This window comes from Saimiri boliviensis, chromosome 2 (assembly GCF_048565385.1).
Source record: "Saimiri boliviensis isolate mSaiBol1 chromosome 2, mSaiBol1.pri, whole genome shotgun sequence".
In the NCBI taxonomy this organism is placed as follows: Eukaryota; Metazoa; Chordata; class Mammalia; order Primates; family Cebidae; genus Saimiri; species Saimiri boliviensis.
In genome coordinates this window covers 215,431,455-215,454,242 of record NC_133450.1, presented here as the reverse complement: position 1 = coordinate 215,454,242, position 22,788 = coordinate 215,431,455, and the positions used below count along the sequence as shown (strand labels likewise).

Here is a 22,788-nt window from a genome sequence, read left to right as displayed (position 1 = left end):
CAACTTTCTCAAGAACACAGAGCTGAAAATTAGTGGATTTGGGCTTGTAGCCCAAGCAGTATACTAGAGGACTAGAGAATTAAAACTAAAAAAGGTTAAGTAAATTAGCTAAAGTCACTAAATGGCAGGTGTGGAAGCTTTAAAAGTTTTTTTTTTTTATGGTGAAATACTGGTCTACACTGGTAACGTACACGAGATACATGAACTAGGTATTTCAAAGGAAAAGGGATAAAGATGCCGAGGAAGAGGGGAGAAGTTGGGGAATTATTTTATAGCTTATTTATAAGCTTAAATTATTTTGCAATTTAAGAAACTTATAATGACTCTTTTTATGAAGAAGTAAGACAAATTTATTAAAACAAGCTGTTTACAATCTCTTGTCTGCTATTTGGAATATAAATACTTTTGGACATAGAAGCTATAATTTATTTTGTTTCCCTACAGATTAGGTACCTGCAGATAGTAGATGCTTAACATATAATTGCTGAGATAATTCCTAAACTCCTAGAGGTAGTAAAATATACATATTCTATTCTGTCCTTTTTGCTAGCTTTCTCAAGGCTTGTTTCATGTCCTTGTTCCTAAGGCTATAAATAAAAGGGTTCAGTGTGGGAGTAACTACTGTATAGATGACAGTGACCACACGATCCTTTGTCACTGAGTAGGTTGATGAGGGGCGAATGTATATGGATACTATGGTTCCATAGAATAGTGCCACAACCGTGAGGTGGGATCCACAGGTGGAGAAGGCCTTGAACCTAGCTCCTGCTGAGGGGACCCTCAGAACAGCTCGGGTGATGTAGACATAAGAGACAATAATGAAAATAAAAGGACTCATGATCACAAAGGAGCCCTCTGTGAAGGCCATGAGCTCATTGACAGAGGTGTCAGAGCAAGAGAGTGTCAGCAGTGGCTGGACATCGCAGAAGAAGTGGTGGATGATGTTGGGCCCACAGAAGGATAGGCGAGCCATGAGAACAGTGTGGGTGAGCGAGTGGAGGTGGGACACCACCCAGGATGCCGTGACCAGCAGGAGACAGCGCCTGGGGCTCATGGCTGTGGTGTAATACAGTGGGTTGCAGATGGCCATGTAGCGGTCAATGGCCATGACAGCCAGGAAGAAGCTGTCTGTGATCCCAAAGGCCACAAAGAAATACATCTGGGTGAGGCATTGGGCAAAGAGGATGGTCTTTGTCTGAGTCAGCATGTTCACTAACATTTGTGGCATGATGACAGTGGTAAAGCAGATGTCCACCAGGGACAGGTTAGAGAGGAAGAAATACATGGGAGTGTGGAGGCGGGCATCCCCCCAGATGGCTGCCATGATGACTGAGTTGCCAACCACATTGACCAGGTACATGGCCAGGAAGCAGGCAAAAAGCCACACCTGTTGTTTTGAGTCTGTGGTCAGTCCCAGAAGGAGGAATTCAGTCACGTGAGTTTGGTTTCTCCTTGATGTTGCTGCCCTGTAAGTAAAAAATATGATGGAATATTAGGTGTGTGTCTTGGCTTGGAGTCTTCCATTGGTATAGGATAGTTCAGCTTGCACCCTGCATAAGGGGAACTTATACATAGTCTATAATATAACATCATAATTTAATATTGACACATCTTGATTTCAACTCCAACTTTTAACTGACAAATTTTGTGAACTTGAAAAAGGTACTTCATCTCTTTTTTTTCGTCCAAAAGACAAAAATTATGACATATATATTCTTAGATTATTCTGAATATAAGTGGTAAAGATTGTAGCAGAGATACTCAGAAAATCACTATTTTACTCTATTTTCAAAGGTATGGTAACTATGACACACGTTTTTTCTTTTTTGAGACAGAGTCTTGCTCTGTTTCTCAGGCTAGAGTGCAGTGGCATGATTGTAGTTCACTGCAGCCTCCACCTCCTGGGTTCAAGCAATTCTCCCAACTCAGCATCCTGAGTAGCTGGGAATACAGACATGCACCACCATGCCTGGCTAAGTTTTATATTTTTACTGGGACTGGGTTTTGCCATGTTGGCCAGGCTGGTGTTGAACTTCTGGCCTCAAGTAATCTGCCCACTGTAGCCTCCCAGAGTGCTGGGACTGCAGATGTGAGCCACCATGCCTGGCCTCTATGACACATCTTTTTGCTCTGTCTGGCCTCAGTTACTCTTCTTCTGTGGAGTATCAACCTCCACCTGATGCTTCTGGCTACATTTTCTCTCTTTTTTTTTTCTCCTCTGTGTAACATGAAGTGGGCTATCCTATGTCTTGCCTATAAATCAAAAATCACACAGACATTGTAGAGATCATGTTATTGGATTGAATCCATCTTGGAAGAAACATACTTTTAGAATACATTTGCGAGTTTAATCATGGGAAGAAATGTCTAGGAGTGGCTGGCACCTGAAAAATTGACACGTCCGTTAGAATGTAGAACTGGCATCTGGCAGAGGGAGCCTATTTACCCAACATTGATTTTGATGTTTCAGACAGGTAAGTGGAATCAATGAAGATAGAGGAACTAAGAGGTGGGCGACCTTATAGGCAAGAAGTGTCCAAAGAGTATAATGTGGAAAATGGAAATGTGAGAATATATAGCATTATGGCAAAAAAAACCCTTGCAATGTATGAATAGGATAGTGCTGTGGTTCAGGAGCTGGTCCCTATTTCCCACAAAAGGCTAAAGCTGGGAAGGATAAGCCAAGTTTCCAGTCTGGCAGGATTTCAGCCCCTAGTCATTTATTTACTAGGGTAGGGACTCAGTTGAAATGAAATGAGATCAGAAAATCACCATGATATTGATTTTGTATCCTGAAACTTTATTAAGGTGGTTTATTAGGTCTAAAAATCTTGTGGAGGAATCTTTAGGGTTTTCTAGGCATAAGATTATGTCATTAGCAAACAGAGATAATTTGACTTCCTCTTTTTATATCTGGATGCCTTTTATTTCTTTATCTTGCCCGATTGCTCTGGCTAGGACTTCCAATACTATGTCGAATTGAAGTGGCAAGAGTTAACGCTATTCATATCAAATTACCAACATCATTTTTAAAACAGAGTTAGAAAAAACTATTCTGAAGTTTACATGACATCAAAAAGAGCCTAAGTAGCCAATGCAGTCCTAAGGTAAAAGAATGAAGCCAGAGGCATCACACTACCAGACTTCAAACTATACTGCAATGCGTCAGTAGGCAAAATAGCATGATGCTAGTACAAAAATAGACAGATCAATGGAACAGAATGGAGAACACAAAAATGAAGCTGCACACCTGCCACCTTAGAAAACTTACAAAGCAATGGGGAAAAGACACTCTGTTCAATAAATGGTGCTGGGAGAATTGGCTAGCCATATGCAGAAGAATGAAATTTGATTCCTACATTTCACCATATACAAAAATTGGCTCAGGATGGATTAAAGATTTAAATGTAAGCCCTCAGACTGTAAGAATCCTATAAGAAAACCTAGGAAATACCCTTCATGACATTAGCTTTGGCAAAGAATTTTTGGCTAAGTCCCCAAAAGCAATTACAACAAAAACAAAAGTTGACAAATGGGACATAATTAAGGCGCTTCTGCAAAGCAAAAGAAACTGGCAACAGAGTAAACAGACAACCCACAGAATGGGAGAAAATATTTGTAAACTATGGATTGAATAAAAGTCTAGTATCTAGAATGTATAAGGAACTTAAACAAATTAAGAAGCAAAAAGCAAATAATCCTATTAGAAAATAGCTGAAAGAGATGAACAGACAATTCTCAAAGAAAGTCATACAAGTGGCCAACAAATGTCAAAAAATGTTCATTGTCACTAGTCATCAGAGCAATGCAAATCACAACCACAATGAGATACCATCTCACACCAGTCAGAATGGCTATTACTAAAAAGTCAAATTATAACAGATGATGATAAGACTGTGGAGAAAAGGGACTACTTATACACTGTTAGTAGGAATGTAAATTAGTTTAGCCGCTGTGGAAACTTTAAGTTTCTCAGAGTGTTTAAAATGGAGCTACCATTTGATCCAGAAATGTCATTATTGGGAATATACCCAGAAGAAAATAAATCATTCTACCAAAAAGACACATGTACATATATGTTCATTGCAATGCTATTCACAATAGCAAAGACATGGAGCCAACCTAGGTGCCCATTAGTGGTGAACTGGATAAAGAAAATGTGGTACACATACACAATGGAATACTATGCAACCATAAAAAAGAGTGAAATCATGTCCTTTGTAGCAATATGAATGCAGCTAAAGGCCATAATCCTAAAGGAATTAATGTGGGAACAGAAAACCAAGTGCTGCATGTTTTCCCTTATGGTGGGAGCTAAACATTGGGTAGTCATGAACATAAAGAGAGGAACAATTTTGATACTCTGGACTCCTGGGGGTTGGGGGAGGCATTGGTTGAAAAATTACTTACTGAATACTATGCTCACTACCTGGTTGATGAGATCCATACCCCAAATCTCAGTATCACACAATATGCCCATGTAACAAACCTGCACTTGGACTCCCTGTGTCTCAAAGCTGAAATTATATTAAAAATATCAGTATACAAAATAAAATTGATGACATCATAATTATGCATAAAACAGACAAAAGATGTGGAGGTGATATTTTCAATGTTTAACATATGAGTTCCTAATATCCATTTTCTGCAGTGATCATTTTCACATCAGCAAGAAAAATGTAAGAACCCCAATAAAAAATGTGCAAGAAAGCCAAAAGGCTAACAAACGTACGAAGACATGAAGACATACTGAAATTCATTGGTGTTCAGATAACTGAAAAAAACCCCACAATATTTCACTTTACATTTGTTAGCTTGGTAAATATGAGAAAGAAGAATGAGGACAAATGTTGACAAGGATGTGGGGACACAGGGACCCTGGGGCACTGCCAGTGGGAATGGAGACTGGTGCAATACTCTAAAAAGAAAACTGGCATGATTTAGTGAGTTAATGTATATTCTGTGACTGAATCACCCTGCTCCTAGATGTGTGTCACAGAGAGAGTCTCAGACAGGCATATAAAAGCTCATGGATGAGGATGCTTTTGTACTGTCATCTGCAGTGGTGGGGAGTTTCAGGCAATCTGGAAGTTCATGACTAAGCTGGTAAATGTGATAGAGGCACCCTATGGAGCTGCCTAGAAACAATTAACTAGAATTACCCCTAGCAACACTGATAGATTTAAAAAGCATAATCTGAGTAAATAGGGTAAGAAAATAAGTGAGCTCTATAATACAAGATGATTTACGTAAATTAAAAATGCAGCAAAACAACAAATATATTTATATACAGAATCAAACATTAAACATGTTAGAATGGGGAAGAGTAATAGAGGCAGAGAGTGAGTACACAGGCTCATGAATGAGGAAGCAAACAAAAGTGTTGGCAATATGCCATCGGTCAGGGCATGTGGTTACTTCAACCCTCTGCGTGTGAAGTCTATGAATAAGAAAAATTTCAAGTTTTTTTTTTTGAGCTGGAGTCTCGTTCTGTCACCCAGGCTGGAGTGCAGTGGCACAGTCTTGGCTTACTGCAGCCTCCACATCCTGGGTTCAAGTGATTCTCCTGCCTCAGCCTCCCTAGTAGCTGAAATCACAGGCATGCACCACCATGCCTGGCTAATTTTTTGTATTTTTAGTAGAGACAGGGTTTCACCATGTTGGCCAGGCTAGTCTCGAACTCCTGACCTCAAGTGATCCACCTGCCTTGGCCTCCCAAAGTGCTGGGATTACAAGTATGAGCCACCGTGCCCGGCCTTATGTATGTGTTTTTAATATTCAATAACAGTATACGATGTTGTATGAAGGTATAGTTGAAAATAACATATTCACTTTATGTTGGGAAACACTGAGGCTCAGGAAGGGTGTAATTTACCCAATACCACAGACTGAGTTATCAGTGGAAGTAGAACTGCATTCCAGCCTTACCAGGAGTTTTCTCTCCTTACCACGCTCATGTGTTGCTCACGGTCCATGCTGCTCTGAAGATTTTCAGAGGTTAGGGTGAGGCTATAAAATCTGGAGCTTTCCTCAGCAGGTGTGGCTTTGGGGACAACCAGGAGCCAGGCTGGGCCAACAGAAGCTGGGTTCTGCTTTTCAGCATCAGGGACAAAATGCTGAACCCCTCCCAAAGTGCTGTCCCTCCCAGTGCTGAATCCCGCTCCTTGGAGTCTTTCCCAGGTTATGTAAATAAAGAGCTTTGGGAATGCGGAGACTGTGGCACTGGAAGTTTAGGCAGCGTTCCTAACATTTAGTAAGTATGACCTGGTTTGTTGTCTTAGCTATGCTGAGGCTCAGAAGAGGATGGCAAGCAAAATGCTTTCTCACTTCTAACACTCCAGAGTTGTACGACTTGGTACAGTGATGAGACTGAAGATAGTAGCTACTTACTCAGAAAAGGGATGGTGACCTCCAGGGTGGTCATTTAAGAGTCTAGGCATCTCCTCCTCTGCTTTACTGGCCTTGGTGATTAGGGGAGATAATGAGGCTGGGGAGACAGGCAGAGTTCTCACAACAGGCAAGGAAGGAAAGGGTATGGCTTGTGTGGGAGAGGGCAGGATTTGCAACACCCTGGCAGTTTTGCGTGTGTGGTTGTCATCTCAGCCACTTCTCTCTCTTCTTTTAGGATCGTCATCTTTCGATGCAGCCCCAGACATCAGGGAAATGACGCCCTATTCCATCTCCATCTACCATCACCGGCCCCTTCAAGTTTCACTGAATGTTGAAGAAGGGTGGGAACCTGGAAGGAGGTGTTTGCTCTTTGTGTAACTTTGCCCCCGGGACACAGGCAGTTTTTCCATTCACCACCCCCAGGGAGCTAGTTAAGCAGGCAGCTTGGGAGAAAAGCAGAGATGGTGGAGCCTCAGTATTCTAGGGTGAGAAGTCTCTTTGATGCTCAGAGAATTAGTGGCTTCTTATTACTATGACTTTGAGAGATTGGAGGTAGGCAAATTGAGAAGACTTGGGCCTGGAGCTGTCCTTGAGATGCTGGGGGAGGGTATGTGGTGCTATGGACAGGGAGCTGGAAGTGAAGATGCCTGGGTTCTGGTCAGCCAATGGATAGCTGTGGTTTTGAACAAACTCAGCCTCTCTGAATTTTGGGTTTCTCATCTATTAACATGGGTCTAGTAGTACCAGTATGCCAGAGAGGGTTGCCTGGAGAATTAAATAAGCTCAAGAATGAAAATATGTTTGCATAATAGCCATTTAGTGAATGCTCATGTGATACTTTATATGCAGCTCTTCAAGTGAAGTGGCCTTGTTTTTAGAGCTGAAGGAATGGAGGCCTAGTCTTATTAAATAACTTGCTCAAAGTTGCATTGCTGTGGCTGGAGCTATGGAAGTGCTAGAGCGAGGCTCGGATCCAGACTTGTCTTGCTTCCAAATTCCATACTGACTCTGTTTTGTTGTGTAAAGACTGCACCAGAGAAAGTCTTTGATGTCTCCTCTCATTTTCCCTTCCAAGGTACTAGCCCATCTTTAGATGTTCTACAAATTTAGCTACACTGTTCCCCTTCCCTATTCTGGTAATGCTGACCAAGCTGTTTCTCCACTGAGTAGGGCCATGCCTTCTTAGTTCACTGATGCATCTCCCATCCTCTAGCCCAAGGTCTGGCTCTTAGTGGATCTTCGAAAACCATCTGTTAAACTAATGAATAATGTACCAGGCTGAGAATGAAGGTTTCCAGATTCATTCACGTTCCTGCAAAGGACATGAATTCATCCTTTTTAACAGCTGCATTGTATTCCATAGTGTATGTGTGCCGCATTTTCTTTTCCTTTCTTTTTTTTTTCAGTATATATATATTTTATTGCATTTTAGGTTTTGGGCTACATGTGAAGAACAAGCAGGATTGTTGCATAGGTACATACATGGCAATGTGGTTTGCTGCCTCCATCCCCCCATCACCTATATCTGGCATTTCTCCCCATGTTATTCCTCCCCAACTCCCTACCCCCCACTGTCCCTCCCTTAGTTTCCCCCAACCGAACTCAATGAGTGATGCTCCCTTCCCTGTATCCATGTGATCTCATTGTCCAACACCCACCTATGAGTGAGAACATGTGGTGTTTGATTTTCTGTTCTTATGTCAGTTTGCTGAGAATGATGGTTTCCAGGTTCATCCATGTCCGTACAAAGGACATGAACTCATCGTTTTTTATGGCTGCATAGTATTCCATGGTGTGTATGTGCCACATTTTCCCTGTCCAGTCTATCATTGATGGGCATTTGGGTTGGTTCCAAGTCTTTGCTATTGTAAATAGTGCTGCAATGAACATTCATGTGCATGTGTCCTTATAATAGAACGATTTATAATCCTTTGGATATATACTCAGTAATGGGATTGCTGGGTCAAATGGTATTTCTATTTCTAGGTCCTTGAGGAATTGCCACACTGTCTTCCACAGTGGTTGATCTAATTTACACTCCCACCACTCTCTCCAGATTTTTTAATGATCACCATTCTAACTGGCATGAAATGGTATCTCAATGCAGTTTTGATTTGCATTTCTCTAATGACCAGTGATAATGAGCATTTTTTCATATGTTTGTTGGCCTCTTATATGTCTTCTTTTGTAAAGTGTCTGTTCATATCCTTCACCCACTTTTGAATGGGCTTGTTTTTTCTTGTAAATCTGTTTTAGTTCTTTGTAGATTCTGGATATTAGCCCTTTGTCAGATGGGTAGATTGCAAAAATTTTTTCCCGTTCTGTTGGTTGCCGCCACATTTTCTTTATTCAGTCTATCATTGATGAGCATTTGGGTTGGTTCCAAGTCTTTGCTATTGTAAACAGTGCTGCAATGAACATACCTGTGCATGTGTCTTTATTATAGAACCAACACCACATGTTTTCATGTTCTCACTCATAAATGGGTGTTGAACAATGAGAACACATGGACACAGGGAGGGGAACATCACATACTGGGCTCTGTTGGGGGTGAGGTGTTAGGGGAGGGATAGTAGGAGGTGGGGAGTTTGGGGAGGGATAACATTAGGAGAAATACCTAATGTAGGTGACGGAGGGAGAGGGTGGAGGCAGCAAACCACCATGGCATGTATACTCCTATGTAACAATCCTGCAAGATCTGCACATGTACCCCAGAACTTAAAGTATAATAATAAAAAAAATTGATAAAAGAACAAAAAACAACAACAACAAAAAGAAAATTTGTATGGTATTGTTATGGACAAATAAATAGCAGATGGTAAAATTTGAAAAAAAAATGTACCAGGCATAGAATGTCTTTAAATTTTTGTGAAGAACTCAAAAATTAATTTCAAACTGGAACAAGTTCTTGTTGCTGTGCTACCAAAAGAATAATTATATTTGTAAGGTGTTTTAAGACTTAAGGTAAAGGAATAGATTATGCCCAGAAATAGCAGAGAAGTCTAAGGGGCTTCCTACCATATCTGATGTAATGAAGACATTGTTATCAATCAGAGTCTTAAAATGAGAAAACACAAAAATATGCTTAAAAACTTTTTGCTGTTAATTATGTTGCTCTTTTCATTAAAACCCTCAATTCATTCATGCATTCAACACTATGTTAGATGCTAGAAATCAATCAATCACAGCGAGTCCTTATTTCTACATCCAGTGGGGTAGAGAAACATGTACTCACCCAGTTATAACATAGAGTGACCAATTGTATAAAATAGGTATATGTAGGAGCTTTGGCAAAACAGAAAAACGAACATTATGTTCATGCTTGGGTGCAGCTAGGGAGTTAAGAATAGGTTGAGAAAAGCATTTAGAGTAGAAAGGATACTTGAGCTGATTCTTGAAAATGTAAGTAAAAATGGCCAGGGAGTCATGGGGGAAGAATATTTAAGACAGAGGAACTGTCTTGTGGGCAAGCATGCTACGTTTGGGGATGTGTAAGTAGCCATATGTGACTCAAACTTACAGTGAATATGATGACGTGACCAGAGATAAAGCTGAAGAGTTAGGCTTGCTGTATCTATTGAAAATAATCCAAATTCTGTAGTTTGCCAATTATAGCTTTCTGTGATTTGATCCTGTTCCTATTCTCTAGCACCTGTTAGTACTTCCTGAGGCCACAGACACCCTTGGCTTCTTGCCAATAAAAGTTTATTTCTTAAGCTTAGCACTTTGGGAGGCTGAGGCTAGAGGATTATTTGAGCTCAGGAGTTTGAGACCAGCCTGGGCAACAAAATGAGACCCTGTCTCTATAATAATAATAATAATAATAATAATAATAATAAAATAAAAGCTTATTTCTTCCTGACTCAAAGTCCAATGTGAAAAAGATTTCCATGTGGTCATTCAGGGTCTCAGAATCCCTCCTTCTTGTGGATTTGCCCTCTCTGCTTCCTCAGAGAGACATCTCTCTTTAGTCTGTGGTTGGGTTAAGGTGAGATGATGGTGGATAGGACTCTTATACAGACCAGGCCCAAAAGCAATCTGCATGCTTTCCACCCACGTTCCTTAGGCTAGAACCCAGTTACATGGCCACATCTAGTTCAGAGAAAGGCTGGGGCATATGGGCTAGCTTCGTTCCTAGGAGGAAAAGGCCAAGTGTTGTGAGTGTCATTTGAATAAATCCTGAACCTGGAGAGTGAGGAAGTATGAATATATGTGGGTTTCTGTCAGAGAATTATTGCAGACAGCAAAAATGGTAAATTCAAAGGCCCTGAGCTCCCTTTGATACTCATACATATCCACGATTGCTCAGCATCTGTCAACAGCAAACATAAGAAATCAACCTAAGTGTTCACTGACGGGATAAATGGTAAAGAAAATGTGGTGTATACATAGTAGAATGCTCAGCGTTCAAAAAGAAGGAAGTTCTGTCATTTGTAACCATGAGGATGAACCTGAAGGCTACTGTGCTAAGTCAAATAAGCCAGACACAGACAAACACCAACACCATGTGATCTCACATATATTATGGAATCAAAAAACACCAAACTCACAGGAGCAGACATGGTAGAATGGTGGTTCTGAGGGCCTGTGGAGTGCGGGGTTGTGGGTGAAAGGGTACAAAGTTTCAGATAGACAGGAGGAATAAGGCCAGGCATGGTGGCTCAGGCCAGTAATTCCATCACTTTTGAAGGCCAGGGCAGGCAGATCACCTGAGGTCAGGAGTTGAAGACTAGCCTGGTCAACATGGTGAAACCCTGTCTCTACTAATAACACAAAAATTAGCCAGGCATGGAGACACATGCCTGTAATCCCAGTTACTTGGGAGGCTGAGGTAGGAGAATTGCTTGAACCTGGGAGGTGGAGGTTGCAATGAGCCGAGATTGTGCCACTGCACTCTAGCCTGGATGACAGAGCCAGACTCTGCCTCAAAATACATACATACATACATAAAAATAGGAGGAGTAAGTTTTGAGACCTGTGGGACAGCAGGGTGAGTATAGTCATTCAAAATGTATACTATTTCGTAATAAGAGAATAGTGGTGAATGACATTGGGCCCACTGGAGAGGCAAGCCATGAGAACCATGTGGGTGAGTAAGTGACAGTGGGACACTGCCCAGGATGTTGCTACCAACAGGAGACAGTGCCTGGGTCTCACGGCTATGGTTTAATGGAGTGGATTACAGATGGCCACATAGTGGCCAATGGCCGTGGTAGCCAGAAAGAAGTTCTTGGTGATCTCACAGGCCACAAAAAATACATCTGGGTGAGGCACTGGGCAAAGGGGTCCTTCTTGGTCCTGCTCAACATATTTGTCAGCATCCTGGACACAATGTTGTTCGTAGAGCAGATGTCCCCAAAGGACAGGTTGGAGAGGAAGAAGTACATGGGAGTATGGAGGTGGGCCTCCCCCCAGGTGGTTACAATGAGTTGGGCCTCCCCCCAGCTGGTTACAATGATAACTGAGTTGCCAGTGACATTGAGAGGTACATGGCCAGGAAGCTGACAAAAAGCCACACCTGTTGTTTGGAATCAGTAGTCCCAGAAGGAGGAATTCAGTCATGTGGCTCTGGTTTCCTCTTGGCATTGCTGTCCTGCAAGTGAAAAATATGGAGTGTTAGGTGTGTGTCCTGGTTTGGAGTCTTCAGTTGCTGTAACTCCTACAGGTAGCTGGCATAGCTGACAGGAGTATGGGTTTTGGCATCACGTGGATCTGACTTTCCATTTTGGCTGTCACTGATTTTCAGTGTAAGCAGAAAGTTCACTTTCTAAACTTTCCTTTATCTATAGAGAGAAATTATGAAATTCCACTCCTAGACTGTTCTGTTTTGGCAAAAAGGATTTCTCTTTTTAATTTTCTAACTGTGGATATCAGAATAACTTGTTCCTGAAGACTATACATTCAACCCAAAAAGTTGGCACTAAGAATATCATCTCTTCCTCTTCTTTAATGCTAAAAAACTCTTAGATTTGCCCTTGTGAGGCTATTTCTAGATCTCATAGGTGTGCTTCATTCTTTTCTATTCTTTTTTCTTATGTCTTCTGTGACTGTGTATTTTCAAACAGAGATAATATTCTTAGTGCCAACAGTTTGGGGAAAGTTTGTGGAATGGGTTTGGGAATTCGAGTAACAATTGTCAGGAGTTCCCTGGATCTGAAAAGTCTACGGTTCTTAAAGATATGATGTATGGTGTGGGGCAGAGCCACTTTTAGGCAGAGGAAAGACATCTGTCTGGGTTAGTGAGGACTTTCATTTTTTTTTTTTCTTTCTTTTTTGAGACAGAAAGACTTTCTTTCACCCAGGTTGGAATGAAATGTTGAGATCTTGGCTCACTGTAACCTCTGCCCCCCGGGTTCAAGCGATTCTCCTGCCTTGGCCTCTCAAGTAGCTGGGATTACAGGTACCCCCACCACACCCCTCTGATTTTTGTATTTTTAGTAGAGACAGGGTTTTGCCATGTTGGACAGACTGGTCTCAAACTCCTGACCTCAAGTGATCCACCTGCCTCAGCCTCCCAAAGTGCTGGGATTACAGGCAGGCGTGAGCCACCAAGCCCAGCAGAAGCCTTTAATTTCATGCAGGTTCGTGACATTAGGAATGTCACAACAGGAGTCATGGGTGCATGTCTTGGCAGTAGATTAGAGTCAAGTTGAGTCACAGGTGGTTGTTGGAGCATGAGAACTATGCAAAAGAGTCAGGTATGCTGGCAGAGAACACTGAGAGGATGGGACAGCAATGTGTTAAGCTTCAGGACCTGAATTCTTGTTCACGACATGGGCACTGAGGAGCAAGATCCAGAGAGAATAAAGCAGGACCTCTGTCAGGAAGGAATTGTGGCTCTGCTCAGAATTCTGTCAAGGCAGACGTTCAGCTGTGATGGAACGTGATCAGAAACCAATTACCTGCCCTCATGCCCAGGATCAGACCCTGGTTATCAGGCTTGATGCTGAGTCCACTCCATTCCTGGACTTAGGTGCCTAGTGTCTACCTTGTCCAGGGCCAAGATTCATTCCAGAGCAGAATGCAGGGAGTGACCTGCAGATGGCTGTCAGTGACTCCAGATAGCAGGTGAAAAAGGGGTATAAGAAAGGTGAGTGAGAAAAGTTCACACCCAAGGACACCTGAGTACTGATGATTTTTAAATAAATGTTGAAAGCATTTAAATAAAATTCTTTACCTTGACAGAGAGTATCTATTAACGTATTGTCTGCAACTCTCTAGGCATTTTCCTAAGATGCAGCCACATAGGTTCCTGAAGCATTTTTTTCCCTCCCTAAAATGCTTGGAATGTTGGACTTGAGTGATTTCTCCTACTAGGAAGGGTGAAAGGAGACATGATTGACATGAAAGGCCCAGTATGTTAGTTCTGCAAGGGCACAAACTTGTCTGGCTATTCAATGCTATGCACAGTTCCCTACTGTATCCTTGTAGCATGTGTCTAAAGAAAATACTGAATGCACAGAGTGTTTCCCATATGCTAGGCACTGTATGGTGATTTAATACACATAAGAACTCACAATAAATGGATGAGGAGACTGAGTTACAGAGTTATTACGTAGATGTCCAATAACTTGCTTAAAATGTACAATTAGTACGTGGCTATAATGCCAACTCAAGCAGTTTGGCTTCAGAGTCCTGCTGTTAGTCATTACAGTACACTAACTCTCTGCCTATTAAATATTTGCTGACAGAACAAAGGCAGAAGTGACAATGGTGTCAGCATCTTGAACGATGTGAGTATGTGGATGCATGACCAGAATCATTCTTAGGATCAGGAGAAATAGTGGGGAGTCCAGGATTTGAATTCTAATCCTGATTTAGAGACTTGTAGCTATTCTTCCTGGAAACTCTTTGCTTCATTTACTTTTCTCAAGGAAAAATGGGAGAAGTGCAATATCATTTCAATCAGAATATTGTGGGCATCAGATAAATGAATATGTCTGAAAAGTGCTTTATGAATGAGTTGATGCTAGATAAATACTAGTCATACAAATAACAGAATATAAACAAAACAAAATAACAAATAATAGTATTCAGAATTAACAAATTGCACTTGATTTAGCTGGGTAAGGTAAAGGAAAGTGAGGAAGAGTATGTATATGTGTGTGAAATAGTTGATATTGCCACTTAAACGTGAGCAGGGGGAAATAGAATTTCCTGGGCAGAGAGGGGCAGGAATAGAGACTTCAGTGGCTTTCCTGCCTTGTAGAATCTTTCTTGCAGCAGTGACTAATACATTAAGGGCCTGATGTGAACAGCCTGCCCATAATCTGGTCACTGGGAATAGTTTCAAAGAACTCAGCAAAGCCAAATGGCTTTTCTTGACCTAGTATTTTTCACTTACTCAAAAATTCTTTGATGTGGGCCAAGAAACTGGCTTGTTATCAGCTCCCTATTTTCTACAGTTATTTCTATGCATCCTCCTTGGTTCCAAAGCAGGCTGTTTTTGAGTTGTGATAAAGGGAGAAATGGAGAAGTAGACAGCAAGAGGCCAGGGGGGAATGAGAGTTGTACGTGTGTGTGGGTGAGCATGTGTGTGGTCAGGTAGTCCTGAGGGCTTTGCCCAAAAAGTTTTAAAGTGAGAAGCACAATGATGACAGCAGAGAGGCAACTGAGGAGTATTATAAGATCCCTGAAAATGTGGCACATATATACCATGGAATACTATGCAGCCATAAAAAACGATGAGTTCATGTCCTTTGCAGGGACATGGATGAACCTGGAAACCATCATTCTCAGCAAACTGACACAAGAACAGAAAATCAAACACCGCATGTTCTCACTCATAGTCGGGTGTTGAACAATGAGAACACATGGACCCAGGGAGGGGAGCATCACACATTGAGTTCGGTTGGGGGAAACTAGGGGAGGGAAACAGTGGGGGGTAGGGAGTTGAGGAGAGATAACATTGGGAGAAATGCCAGATACAGGTGATGGGGATGGAGACAGCAAACCATATTGCCATGTATGTACCTATGCAACAATCCTGCATGTTCTTCACATGTACCCTAGAACCTAAAGTGCAATTATATATATATACATATATACACACATATATACACACATATACATATATGCACACACACACACACACACACACACATATATATATATATATATATATATATATATATATATAGAGAGAGAGAGAGAGAGAGAGAGAGAGAGAGAGAGAGATCCTTGAACCTCAGGGCTCAAGTGGGGTAAGACTGCATTGAGTTCAATTGCATGTTGTAATTGCAAACTCCACTAAGTTCAGCCTTGTGGTTAGGATTGAGGGCTCTGGGGTTAGACAGTCCTGGGTTCAAGTCCAAGCCTTACCAATACACTGTACCAATACAGTGATTGGGCAAGCTGCTTAACTTTTAAGCCTTAGTTTTCTTATTCATGAAACAAGAATTAAAGGGATCTCTTGGGGAACATCACACACCCAGGCCTATTAGGGGGTGGGGGGACTAGGGGTGGGATAGCAGGGGGTAGGGGAATTGGGGAGGGATAATATTAGGAGAAATACCTGATGTAGATGATAGGGGGATGGATGCAGCAAATCACCATGGCACGTGTACACCTATATAACAAAGCTGCATGATCTGCACATGTACCCCAGAACTTAAAGTATAATAAAAAATAAAAATAAATTTTAAAAAAGATGTCTCTTTGCAGTTATGAGGATTGTCATGATATGCATCTGTATCTACGAATAATTTAGGTAGCACAGAATGAGCCCCTGATAAATGTTAGCTGTAATAACTTCTGTTCTTTAAAAACATGATTTAATAGATTTGTGTATATAAGTGTTAGGAAGCTGGCACATAATAGATGTTCAAAAGTACCTGACGTGTATAGACCTAAATAATCTCAGAGCCAGAAGAGAACTCAGAGGTACATTTACATTATTGTGCAACCATCACCTCTATCCATCTCCAGAACTTTTTCCTATCTCTTAAACTCTGTATCCATTAAACAATAACTCTCCTTTGCCCCCTCTTCCCAGTCCTGGGTAACCACTGCTCTACTTTCTGTCTCTATGAATTTCACTACTCTAGGTACCTCATAAGTGGAATCATGCAGTATTTGTCCTTTTGTGTCTGGCTTGTTTCACTTTGCATAATCTCTTCAAGATTCATTCATGTTGTAGTATGTTCAATTCTTCCATTTTTTTTTTATTATTATGCTTTAAGTTCTGAGGTACATGTGTAGAACTTGCAGGATTGCTGCATCGGTACACACCTGCCATGGTGGTTTTCTGCCTCCATCCCCCCATCACCTACATCAGGCATTTCTCCCAGTGTTATCCCTTAATTCTTCCATTTTTAAGGCAAAGGTGCAGTTTTGCAGTCTGGATGTGAACTCAGTCTAATCTTGTATTCAATACTCTGTTAGAAAGTGGCAGTGCCATGATTTATATTACTGACTTTTTACACAGCACGCATTCAGCACCATCGACTGAAATAGGCTTTGTGTCTCAGCTATTGTGTGCATCTCTATAGACACTGCAATCTGACTAATTAGTCTGAAAGATGTTTTAGTGGCTTTCTTATTTCTTGTTTGAAGAGCTGACAGACACAAATTTTGACTTCTTAATTGTAGTAAAATATATGTAACACAAATTTAAAGTGCTCATAATGTCCATGTTTAAAATACCTTTTCCTTTTTCTTTAAATTCTGAGCAATTGAACTCAAAATGGCATCACAATTTGACTGGCACCAATATACTACTTGAAAATTCTCAGTTGCATAAAGCACAATAGGGTAATTTATTAACATTTATATCTGCTCAGCCTTCAGTGACTTCTTACCTGCATTTTTCATGTTCATGTGGCCCATCCATTGCATCGCCTATGTATTTTGGGTGAAAGCTAGATAAAGATGTGATGGTTCACTTTTTAGAGAGAGAGATTTTGTATTATGGATGCATTTATCATAGGATTTCCTTCTGAATAATTTGTAAAAGTCCTTGACTGTTTGCAAAATCGACTACATGGGTAATATTTGAAACTTACTAATATTGTGTAACTTGATGCAAATTCAGCAGGCTCTCTTAGCAGTGTGTGGGACTGTGTATGCTGTCACCTCATTAGGATGTAACTTTTGGAAAGCTGAGACTACCTCTTCTGTATCCTTACCCTCTATTATTCCTATAAGAGTTTATTTTAGCATATATTAAGTTCTAACTATGTTCTAAGCTCTGTCCTAGCCTCAGTGAAAAAGAAAAGCAAATGAGAAATGTACTTTTGGCCATATATTCTGCAAAGAACTTAAAAAAATTTACAAGAAAAAAATAACTCCATTAAAAAGTGGACAAAGGGCATGAACAGACATGTCTCAAAAGAAGACATTTATACAGCCAACAAACATTTGAAAAAAAGCTCAGCATCACTGATCATTAGAGAAATGCAAATCAAAACTACAACGAGATACCATCTCATGACAGAATGATGATTATTTAAAAAGTCAATAAACAACAGATGCTGGTGAGACTGTAGAGAAATAGAAACGCTTTTACACTGTTGGTGGGAGTGTCAATTAGTTCAACCATTGTGGAAGACAGTGTGGCAATTCCTCAAAGACCTAGAACCAGAAATACCATTTGACCCAGCAATCCCATTACTGAGTATATACCCAAAGGATTATAAATCATTCTATTATAAAGACACATGCACACTTATGTTCATTCAGCACTAACAAAGACATAGAATCAACCCAAATGTCAATGATACACTGGATAAAGAAAATGTGGTACATTTACACCATGGAATACTATGAAGCTATAAAAAGGAACAAGATCATGTCTTTTGCAGGGAAATGAATGGAGCTGGAAGCCATTATCCTCAGCAAACTAACACAGGAACAGAAAACCAAACTCCGCATGTTCTCACTTAAAAGTGGGAGCTGAACAATAAGAACACATGGGCACAGGGAGGAGAACAACACACACTGGGGCCTGCCTGGGAGTGGGAAAGGAGAGCGTCAGGATAAACAGCTAATGCATGTGGGGCTTAATACCTAGGTGATGGGCTGACAGGTGCAGGAAGCCACCATGGCCCATGTTTACCTATGTAAACTGCATGTCCTGCACATGTATCCTGGAACTTACAATAAAAATAAAGAAATAAAAAAGTAATTTAGTGTTCTCAGGACTAAAGAACTTAATTGGATTTATAAGTTAATGGTGGCATAATTAATGAACTTATTTAATATATATAAAATATACATAATATTTATGAATATGTTTATTTAATATAGGTATTCCTACCATTCTGAAGTAGCTAATGGAACTTGGTTAAGAATGAGAAAACTATGGCACATAAATTGAGTAAGTGGAAATGGTACTTGTCTTCTAGGCCAGCATCCCACAAACCAAATGATCAGTGAGAGATAGTGGTGAAAACCAGGTGTGGCTGTACAAACATGAAGGTTATTGCTTTGGGTTTCTTTCCTGGCTTTCTGGTTACTCCCTTATAATTAGGAGCACGTAGTGAAAGCACTAGCAGGGACCTTGATGTTGGAACATAGGTGTCCCTATATTTCCTTGGACACCATTCACCTCTTGCTGTAACTTTAAGGCCAACAACTTGTATTCAATGTCAGGTCCTGCCACACAAGCTTGTGACCCAGAAAAGCTGATGGTTGTGGGAACTTGATGAAATAACTGAAGCAGAAATATTCTAGAAAGTGTGTAAGTCTTACATTACTGTTGTTATTGACAATAACACAATCTGGGAGAAGTGATGAAGCAACTGATTCACACTTATGTGTTTTTGTGTTAATATAGTTCCATAGTAGTAATTAATGCTGTTTGTCAAATACAGTGTTTTCTATCTTGCAGGCATATAGTTGAATTGTGCCTCCTGGCTCCCTTATATTTGGGTGGGGTCACGAGATGTGTTTTGGACAATAAGTTATGGTCAGAAGTGGTGAGGATCACTTCTGGGCCAGAGAGTTTTTAACTGCTAGTGTGAAATTTTCAAGAGCCTTTCTTGGCTTCTGTAAGAGTGATGGTCAATGTTTTCAACTGCTCATAATCTTGGGTTTCTGAGCAGCACACTTACCCTTTTCTAAGGTGCACATGCAATGTGGATGAGAAATAAACCTTTGGTTTTAAGGTCCTAAGACTTTGAGGTGGTTTGTTTCCATAGCACAACTGAGCTTTTTCCTAGCGGAGCCACTAGCTTTTCCTAGGATACAAAGTACAGCTTAGTGAGGATGCTGGATATATGGAGAAGGGAAGAATTAAGAGGGAAGGGCAAAGGAATCGGGTACTGAGCATTCAAACTGTCATGACAGTTACGTGTTCGTGGGGAGAATAAATGTGTTTTGTAGATTCCTCTCTCCTTCCAGCCTTATTCTCCTTTCTCTCAAACTGATCAAGCCTCATGGGGCTTTTCATTGCCCCTCAAACGCATTGCAGTGCTTATTGTCTCTGCATGCTTGGGCGGTTCTCACTATTTGAAATGCTTTGCCCATGTCCTCATTTTTTGAAACTTCCTCTTTCAAAATTCAGTCTATCCTTAAGATGGCATTCTTTCAAGAAGTCTTACCCAATGACCTATCAAACCCACGTAGTTTCTTCTTAAAACTAACAGGTTTTAGAAATTGTGGTGGCTCACCCTTGTAATCCCAGCACTTTGGGAGGCTGAGGCAAGAGGATCCCTTAGGCCAGGAGTTCAAGACCTACCAGGGTGAGATAACATGACCTTGTCTTTACAAAAAAAAAAAAAAAAAAAAAAAAAAAAAAGTTGAATATGGTGCTTTGTTCCTGTAGTCGCAGCTATTTGGGAGGCTAAGGCAGGAGAATCACTTAAACCCAGGACTTTGAGGCTGCAGTGAGCTATAATCACACCACTGTACTCCAGCCTGAGAAACAGAGTAAGAGTATGTTTCTAAAAAAAAAAAAAAAAAAAAAAAGAGCAACCCCACCCCCACCACCAAACAAAAAATGAATAGAATTTAAACTTCTTGACTGCTAGCCATTTTCCGGCTTATAGACAAATTATCTGGAGATAGCTTTGTTTTTCTATATGGTTGCCAATCTAATGGAGATAGACATGTTTTTCGATATGGTTGCCAATCTATTGAGGAGGTAATACTCATCTTTCAAAACCTGAAAGCTTTTCCTGTAATCTGTATTACTAACAGTACCTATCCTGAGACTGAGTATGTATTTGGTTAAGATCATTGATAGAAACCAAGTATTTTGCTCTCAGGTCAATTCTCTTACTAGTATCTAACACCACTTTTCATGAACTTTTTGAGTGCCACATGGAAAATATTAAGGAATAATAACCTGATAATCTCTTAGATCATTTCTCAATTATGACATACAAACATTTTGTTCCTTTTATGAGTAAATCCTGTCCCGTAATTTCTTCAAACCCCTCTTCATATCTTTGTTCCTCAGGCTGTAGATGAAAGGGTTCAGCATGGGTGTCACTACCGTGTACATAACTGTGGCTACCCGGTCCTTCACCACTGAGTACATGGACAGGGGCCTAAAATAGACATAAATAATACTCCCATAGAAAATGGCTACTACAGTGAGGTGGGAGCCACAGGTAGAGAAAGCCCTCCACTTCCCAGCTGCAGAGGGGATTCTGAGCACAGTGACGATGATTCGCAGGTAGGAGAAGATGATACACAGGAAGGGGGTCACAATGACAGCTAAGGTCTCAGTCATGACCACCATCTGGCTGGAGGACGTGTCAGAGCAGGACAGCTTTAGCACAGGCTGGGTGTCACAGAAGAAGTGCTTAATGACGTGGGAGGCACAGAAAGACAGGCGAGACATAAGTAGCACCCGGAACAGGGAATGTAGGTGGGAGATGCTGCAAGAACCCAATAGCATGAGGAGGCAATGCCGGGGTTTCATAACCACATCATAGTGTAAGGGGTTGCAGATGGCCACCAGCCGGTCGATGGCCATAGAGGCCAGCAGGTAGCTGTCGGTGTTCCCAAAGGCCATGAAGAAGTACATCTGGATCAGGCAGGCCATGTAGGAGATAACGTTTGTCTTTGATAGAAAATTCACCAGCATCCTGGGCACTATGACTGTCGTGAAGCAGATATCCATGAAAGACAAGTTGCTGAGAAAAAAGTACATAGGGTTGTGGAGCCTGGGGTCAGAGTGGATGGCCAGGATGATGAGCACATTCCCCACCACAGTGACCAGGTACGTGAAGAGGAAGATGACAAAGAGGGGTTTCTGCAGCTGAGGGTTGGAAGAGAGGCCCAGGAGGATGAAGCCTGAGGAGCTGCCACTGTAGTTCTTTATCTCCATGTCTCTGGACTTCCTGGATAGGGTTTAGAGAAGCATTGGGAGAGTTGTAAAGGGCAGTTTGACCAAGACAGCTTCTTTCATAAGCTTAAGCCTGTAAAAATAGTTCACAGCCCTTTGTTATGGTTTTTAAGAATATTTACTTTAAGAAAGTACGGAGAAACAGGTAGTAAAGTCCAACATGGGAACATTTAAAATTATCCAGGCTGGGCACGGTGGCTCAAGCCTGTAATCCCAGCACTTTGGGAGGCTGAGGCGGGTGGATCACGAGGTCAAGAGATCGAGACCATCCCGGTCAACATAGTGAAACCCCATCTCTACTAAAAATACAAAAAATTAGCTGAGCATGGTGGCACGTGCCTGTAATCCCAGCTACTCAGGAGGCTGAGGCAGGAGAATTGCCTGAACCCAGGAGGCGGAGGTTGCGGTGAGCCGAGATCGCGCCATTGCACTCCAGCCTGGGTAACAAGAGCGAAACTCTGTCTAAAAAAAAAAAAAAAAAAAAAAATTATCCAAGCTGCCTCCTAAACTGGAAACTAAAGATTTTCAATTTTCCATTTAATGCTAATGGATCAGGAGAATTAATATGGTTAAAATGACCATACTGCCGAAAGCAATCTACAGGCTGAACATGATCCCTGTCAACATACCATCATCATTTTTCACAGAATTAGAAAAAAAAAATCTAAAATTCATATGGAACCAAAAAGAGCCAGAATAGCCAAAGCAATTTTAAGAAAAAAGAACAAAGCTGGAGGCATCACATTACCTGACTTCAAAATATGTTACAAGGCTATTGCAACCAAAATAGTGTGGTGCTGTTTAAAAACAGACACATAGATCAATGGAACAGAATAGAGAAAGAAGGAAATCAATATATCAAAGGGATACCTGTACTTCTATGTTTATTGCAGCACTATTCACAATAACAAAGATAGACCTAAGCGTCTATCAATGAATGAATGGATAAAAAAGTGGTGTGTGTACATATACATGTACACACACACACACACACACACACACAATGGAATACTCTTTAGCCATGACAAATAATGAAATCATGTCATTGGCAGCACCATAGATGGAACTGGAGGTCATTATTTTAAGTGAAACAAGCCAGGCAC

General features: G+C 41.0%; 2 protein-coding genes across 2 annotated transcripts; both read right to left on the bottom strand.

The window, feature by feature from the left end:
* Window positions 1-529: 529 nt before the first annotated feature.
* On the bottom strand, window positions 530-17,221 carry LOC104653323 (olfactory receptor 1L4-like). Its single transcript, XM_074390407.1, has 2 exons — window positions 17,190-17,221; window positions 530-1,466 (listed from the first exon to the last, which is right to left on the bottom strand). The coding sequence occupies exons 1-2, from the start codon at window positions 17,219-17,221 to the stop codon at window positions 530-532; spliced, it is 969 nt and encodes a 322-aa protein (XP_074246508.1).
* A 3,510-nt stretch (window positions 17,222-20,731) lies between these two features.
* On the bottom strand, window positions 20,732-21,680 carry LOC101042236 (olfactory receptor 1L6). Its single transcript, XM_010351392.3, has one exon. It carries the CDS (start codon window positions 21,665-21,667, stop codon window positions 20,732-20,734), a length of 936 nt encoding a protein of 311 aa, XP_010349694.3. The 5' UTR covers window positions 21,668-21,680.
* Between the last annotated feature and the right edge of the window lie 1,108 nt (window positions 21,681-22,788).

What these genes read in the sequence shown, in the direction of transcription:
- LOC104653323 (XM_074390407.1), bottom strand. Translation starts at nt 17,221, where the DNA reads ATGGATGGGCCACATGAACATGAAAAATGCAG. An exon ending in CATGAACATGAAAAATGCAG is followed by an intron (nt 1,467 to 17,189) that starts GTAAGAAGTCAC and finishes TTTTACTTACAG; the next exon opens with GGCAGCAACATCAAGGAGAA.
- LOC101042236 (XM_010351392.3), bottom strand. Translation starts at nt 21,667, where the DNA reads ATGGAGATAAAGAACTACAGTGGCAGCTCCTCAGGCTTCATCCTCCTG.